This window comes from Amaranthus tricolor, chromosome 17 (assembly GCF_026212465.1).
Source record: "Amaranthus tricolor cultivar Red isolate AtriRed21 chromosome 17, ASM2621246v1, whole genome shotgun sequence".
Classification (NCBI taxonomy): domain Eukaryota; kingdom Viridiplantae; phylum Streptophyta; class Magnoliopsida; order Caryophyllales; family Amaranthaceae; genus Amaranthus; species Amaranthus tricolor.
The window spans coordinates 15,688,654-15,695,351 of NC_080063.1; the positions used below are offsets into that span (position 1 = coordinate 15,688,654).

At 29.2% G+C, this 6,698-nt stretch overlaps 1 protein-coding gene across 2 annotated transcripts; it reads right to left on the reverse strand.

Annotated features, from left to right (window-relative positions):
• Positions 1 to 323: 323 nt before the first annotated feature.
• On the reverse strand, positions 324 to 3,708 carry LOC130804628 (probable WRKY transcription factor 40). Of its 2 annotated transcripts, none has more exons than XM_057669139.1 (4): positions 3,526 to 3,708; positions 2,326 to 2,619; positions 1,651 to 1,767; positions 324 to 1,195 (listed from the first exon to the last, which is right to left on the reverse strand). In XM_057669139.1, exons 1-4 carry the CDS (start codon positions 3,631 to 3,633, stop codon positions 914 to 916), a joined length of 801 nt encoding a protein of 266 aa, XP_057525122.1. In that variant the 5' UTR covers positions 3,634 to 3,708; the 3' UTR covers positions 324 to 913. The 2 variants fall into 2 exon arrangements, with proteins under 2 accessions (XP_057525122.1, XP_057525123.1); XM_057669140.1 differs by having other exon boundaries at positions 328 to 1,192.
• Between the last annotated feature and the right edge of the window lie 2,990 nt (positions 3,709 to 6,698).

The window sequence follows — 6,698 nt, forward strand, 5'->3', positions numbered from 1 at the left end:
TTTGGAATTAGCTCAAATTTATTGTTTGGCAAATCAAAAATTTTCAAATTTAAATTTGGATCAATTCCACCATTATTTTTAAAATAGTTAAAGTTGAGAATTTGAGAATGACTACCCAAGACTTGTCATTCTCAAATTTTTCATTTATGATTTCATAATTACAATCTATAATTTGAAATTAAATAATTGTTCCCAAACAATACATTACCTTTTTCCATTCTATGCAATTTCTAGGTAAACAAAAAGAAAAAAACAGAAATATAAATGCATGAAATTTATTATATAAATTATGATGGATAAATTATCAGGATAATTTACTGCACAAAATACCAATACTTAGTGACAATTTCCTTATTTAACAAATCTTAATAATAATAATAATAATAATAATAATAATATCAAGCAAAAGATTCGCGGTTTTTTACGGCTTAAATTATTATACTTAATAGAGACAGTGCTGAAAACTTTCCTTAAGTAATATTTTCCCCACAATGATGTTTTGGGATCAATTATGATGTAAAGTTTTCTTTCACATACAACTATCAACTAAACCTGGTTGAGCGATACAACTCGATCAAGCCTATAGCCATGCACTTTTGGAGTTTCACGAATCAAAAACCGATGAGAACTCAATCTTGTGCTCGATCGAACGCCACCTTATTCAATCAAGTGCGCGAAGTCATTGTTTCTGTTTTGAACATTTTTTTTTCCTTGCACATTTTAATCCGAGTACTTTCAAATATGTTTTTCTACCTAAATACACTAAACCAATTGACAACAAGATTTTATCTTAATCTACAAACAAATTATGCTATTATTTTCTAATATCTTGTACATAAGCTCTAATTCTATGGATTTCTCTAATTAAGTTTCCTAATTAGAACCATTTTTCACCACAATTAAGTTTATCATTTTATATCTTTCCAAAAATAGAAGCTGCTAATGCTGAAGTAAATGAGGGATCCTTTGTCAATGAAGAAGCCATTTGCTCTATTAGTGTTCTTTGCAATGCTTTCATTTCAACATTTTCACTTGGTTTGCTTGTAGGAGATTTTATTTTGTTGTCATCTAAAGAATAAGTTGAACTTAATATCACATGACCTAAATGATCACTTGAATTAGGATGGGGATGATTGTGCTCTCCTTCATATATTGCTACTAAGATTGATGAATCATTTGCACTTCTTTGTACCTGCTTTTATTTTAAACCCCAAAAATATTTTAATAAATGAGAAAAATGTAACAATTTTATCGTAAAAAATGATTAAATTAAGAATACGCATTCCTTTGGTTTTTTATTAAGTTAATGGAACAAATTTCACAAGGACTTAATTAGTAGTTGAGAGCAAACATATTTCATGTTTTATAGATTGATTATACATTAAAAAAATTTGAGTAGTCGAGAATTATGACTTAGTCTATTGGTTAAAGGTTTTTTTCCTTTTACTCCTTATCACATAGTTTTGATTCTCACCACCTATAGAAAAGATTAATTCTCGTTCTTCAGTATTTGTAGAGACCTTTTTATATAGTTCTGATTCTATAAAATCTCCATATTAATTAGAATAATTTCAAAATTTTATTTTCTTATGTAATTTCTTGAACTAAAAGACCTAAGACTATACATATACATGGATAACCATGACTTACCTTTTTTTTAACAGGACAGATAGGAGCATCAGCACATTTATAGTATGCTCTAGGAAATGGATTATCTCTTGTAACTTTTTGTCCATATTTTCTCCATTGATATCCATCCTTCACCACCTGAGATGCAACAAAACCCAAGTACTTATCAAAACCATTGTTTAATTAAATATATTGGCATAAATGAATATCATAATTCATCATAATTATTAGTATTCATTATATACTTGGGAAGTATCTCCTCTTTTTACTAATTGATTTTAGTAGTTAACCTACTTTGAGCTTGTAAGTAGGCTATCTCTTTTCCTTTTTATTTAGGTTGCTTAAGCTTATTTCTTATATTCTACTAATATGGTATCAGAGTTAGGCCTGTTGTTGGGCCCTTATAACTAAGAATTGGATCAAAACACTAGTTAAGCAACTTTTAATTGGATGTTCATGCCGGATAAGATCTATAATAGACTAATAATTCTAAGGACAACACGTGAATTGTCCGAAAGAGAGGAAAGTATACCACTTTATAAACTTATAATTTTAGCAGTAAAGCTTATTTGAATTTGAGCTTTTAAACGGTTTTCCTCATCTCCTCCTTATTTGAGTTATCGACACAATTTAATACAAATTGATAGGGACATATAAGTAAAAAAGTATGAATATTGAATAAAGACATGAACATACCAAACTTGTATCCGATTTATGGGTCTTAATCAAGACTTTATTAGTAGTCTTAGGCTTGGTACTCAAAAACTTAAGTCTTTTGCATGAATCATCATAGCTTGTACAACTCTGTTCTGTGTTACTATGATCCATAGCTTCAGAAAATTTCCTCCTTTTTGCAATTGGACTAATTAAACCAATCAGCTGATTATGCAAAACGCTGAAATTCTCACACATGGATGCCAATTGTTGTGTAAGCTTCTTGTTCTCTTCATTCATGTTGTTCAACTCTTCTTCTAAATTCCCACTTTTTCTCTGTTTTCAAAAACAACCATCAATATATAAATTACATTTAAATGCATACAATGTCATTTTTAGTAGCAAATTCAATGGGACTGATGAATATTGTACTAGTACGTTCTTTAACATCAATTCATCTTTACCTTTGATCATTTGTTATGAGAGTTTTTTAAATGGGCAAAATCCAAAAAACAAAGGAGTAAACTCTATCAGACCCCTTACACATTAACGATCCGTTTGATTAGTGGTACTAAATAGCGGTAATGGAAATGATTTATAGTTTAAAATTTCATCAAAAATTTCATGTCATTCCCACGATGAGGAAAATTTAATCATAAAAAAGTTTAAAATTTCATCAAAAATTCCATGTCATTCCATGTCGTTAACACCTGATATTACCTCTCACAATGATAATGCTTTAGAATGAATTTTATAAAGAAAATAAGATGATTAAAGTCGAACAAATATGGCCACCAAGATAGTCAAGAGAGTTTCAACCAAAATTATACTACTTTTCATTTCCATTACCCCGTATATAACCACAACCAAACGGGTCGTATGTCTTCTGAATTGAAATTGTGGATATAACATTAGCATCTCTAATAGTTGACACTAATAATTTCACTTGAAAGAAAGAGTTAATAAGACTCATAACTTTAGCTTTAGATAACATATGTAATCAATTCAACCATAAATTTGAGATTAAAATGGTATCAGAAGTCAACGTGATAAAAATATCACAAATTCGAATTTCAACTAGACAATTACCCGTCAAATTCAAGTGGGATATTTCGTATGAGGGGAATATTAGAGCATATGATATATCATAGGACCTCAACCATCAGCTTAAGCTATTAGTTGAATTGATTGCACGACAAATAATGAATAATCCATTAGTGAGCTGTTTTATGAAATACTAACCTCATGATCATCCATAATCTTGTCATCGGATTGGGGATTGCTAGAAAGATTAAGGTTGAGATTGAAACCAAGGGAAGTATCAAGAACCCAATCAGAAGATGACGCCATTTATTAGGGAAAACTAATTAAGTAAACCAGAGTTCCAACTTGTGTTAATTTTAGAAAGTAATTTTCGAAATAATGTGAATGCTTGTAACTGCCAGATTATTGGAGAATTTATACTAGTTAATGAGATAGAAAATTGACTGGTCAGAACTTTTTTTTTTATTTTTAAATAAAATTAAAACGCTAGACTTCTAGGTAATGGGCCCACTGATAAAGACAAATTAGTAATTTAGAAAATGACTTTGAAGTCAAGACGATAAAACCTGAAAAAATTCTTTGGTTTATCTGTTTAGACTTGGCGTAATGTTATGTGATATGGAGAAAATTATAGTATGAAAATGGCATTTCTTTTATAATAGGGTCCATCGAAAGGAAAGGGTAGAAAATAATCAAATTAAAATTTTTTTTGAAAAAGTGATAAAAAATTATGGAAATATAGATTTTGATGATGAGGAAAAAAACATGCATAATATGTTCAATTTATAAGTCATATCATAATAATATGCAACAATATTATACTATTATGTCTCTTTGATTAGTATCAAAGAGAAATTAAATAGTTTTTAAGAAAAATAGATATTTAGTAATAAATAAAAAGTAAGTGTATATTATGTAGATGGAATTAAAAAATATCGATGGAATTAATAGTTTAATAGAATGTGGTGAACCATTATACAAAAATAGACATGATTTAAAATTGGTAGGGAAAATCAAAATAGCAAATTATGTTACAATATAGTACATGTTAGTATTGAAAATGATTTTCCTTGCCTTCATTAATGATTTTGGGAGAATAAATACAAGATGAAATAATCAAGTTTTGGAAACTAAATAATTTATACAATATTTACTAATAATAAAAGATTTTGCAAGATATGCAAAATATACAAGATACATAAAAGATTACTTCTAATACACCCCCACAGTCGAATCGGAAGGTTGATGAACGCTAAGACTGGAGCGGAAATCATCGAAGAGAATATGAGGAAGTCCCTTGATAAAAATTTTAGCAATCTAATATCGAGATGGAACATGAAGAACACAAACTTGCCCTTGTTACACTTTTTCTCGAACAAAATGTATGTCCATCTCAATATGTTTAGTGCGTTGATGATGAACAAGGTTACCCGACAAATAGACAGCACTAACATTATCACAATAAACAAGAGTAGCCGTATGAATGGGAAAATGAATTTCAAGTAGCAAATTTCGAATCCAGCAAGTCTCAGAAACAACATTGGCTACTCCATGATACTCAGCCTCAGCACCGGACTTAGATACGGTAGGTTGGCACTTAGTAGACCAAGAAATCAAATTATTACCAAGAAAAACACAATAGCCAGAGGTAGAACGACATGTGTCAGGACAACCACCCTAATCAGCATCGGTGTAAGACAAAAGAGAAGAGAGCGAGGACTTATATAGTTGTAGGCCATGATCAAGAGTTCCCTTGATATACCGAAGAATGCGATGAAGAGCAGACATATGAGCAACCTGAGGATCATACATAAAAAGACAGACTTGTTGAACAGCATAAGAAATATCTGGTCAAGTGAAAGTGTTAGTAGAGTCATCGGGAAGAATATGTGTATTCACATGATGAGCCCGACAATGAGGCTTAAAGAGAGTCACCCAAGTATTGAAATTTGTGTCTTCATCATCAAGTTGAATGGGAACACAAGTTTTAATGTTAGTAACTAATGTGGTCGGGTGTAATTTTGTGAAAGAAGCCATGATAAGAGGCAAGAAAGAAAGAAAAGAGAGGAGGGAGAAGTGGCAGCACCACCAAGTGTGGTGGTTGGTGGCAAAAAAAGAGGAAAGAAAGAAAGGAGTGATCAAAACCTAGGCAATGATACCATATTGAAAATGATTTTCCTTGCCTTCATTAATGATTTTGGGCGAATAAATACAAGATGGAATAATCAAGTTTTGGAATAATTTATACAATATTTACTAATAATAAAAAGATTTTGCAAGATATGCAAAATATACAAGATACATAAAAGATTACTTCTAATAGTTAGTTGTGATTCACCTATCACACCTACCTTTTTCATCGGATTTAAAAACATACTCCCTCTTATTCACTATTATTATTCTATTTTATTTTTTTCATGTTTTGTCAATGTACATATTCAAAATAAAAATTCTTTGTTATTATTAATTCAAAAGAAATACTTCTATCTTTTATAATCTATAATCAAAATAAAAAAATAATAAATAATAAAATTATTTTAAGAAGTATCAAATAAGATCTCATTCCACTATGCTTTAACTAATAGGTTCCTTCCAAAAAAAATATTTATATATTAAAATAAAATACAAATTATAAATAGATCACAAAAAATCAAATGGAAATATAATGGTTAATAGGACGGACTCAAGACCGAAGAAAGAACAATAAAAAATGCAAATGTGTTATAAATTTATGAGGTCATGCTGCTTACATCATAATATAGAGTTAGAAAGGCTCTGAAGTTGTTGACCAAGAAGAAGGTTATTAGAGTTTTTGACTCTAATTTCTCATAAACATGATGTAAACAACATGACGTCATAAACATATACCCTAGTAACACTATTACAAGTATATATGGTTAATGTCTCATAAACATCTTTGATTTTTAGCTTAGAATTTTCCTACACATTCCAAAGAAAAGTGAGGTGTTTTTGTTGGGGTAAATATCATGTAAATATTTTATATTAGGAAAATATTGTTGAAATAGTTAATTTTTCATAATAGTTTTAAAAAAAATAGTGGAGAATTTTTTTTTTTTACTTGTTTCATCCTAATTTAGTTACCTATTTATAGTTTTGATTATATTTTATTTTCTTGACATTAATTATCATATTTGTATTTTATAGCTTAAAAATATGATTTTACATTATATGCCTAATTGATGCATACTTTCTGTTCATTTAAAATTATTCTTGATATTTCTCCTCGTAACAATCTCAAGGAGATATAAAAAGTAAGTCAATAATACTTAAATTCTTAATCACCAATATGATTTAACAAGTAATTAGAAGAGTAATATTTTCTTAATAAGATAGAGCATCACCTACTGAAC

Coding starts and splice junctions, on each gene's coding strand:
- LOC130804628 (XM_057669139.1), bottom strand. CDS start 3,633: ATGGCGTCATCTTCTGATTGGGTTCTTGATACTTCCCTTGGTTTCAAT. Junction 1,768..2,325: donor ATAAATCGGATACAAGTTTG/GTATGTTCATGT, acceptor GTTGCATCTCAG/GTGGTGAAGGATGGATATCA. Junction 1,196..1,650: donor TCTGTCCTGTTAAAAAAAAG/GTAAGTCATGGT, acceptor TTAAAATAAAAG/CAGGTACAAAGAAGTGCAAA.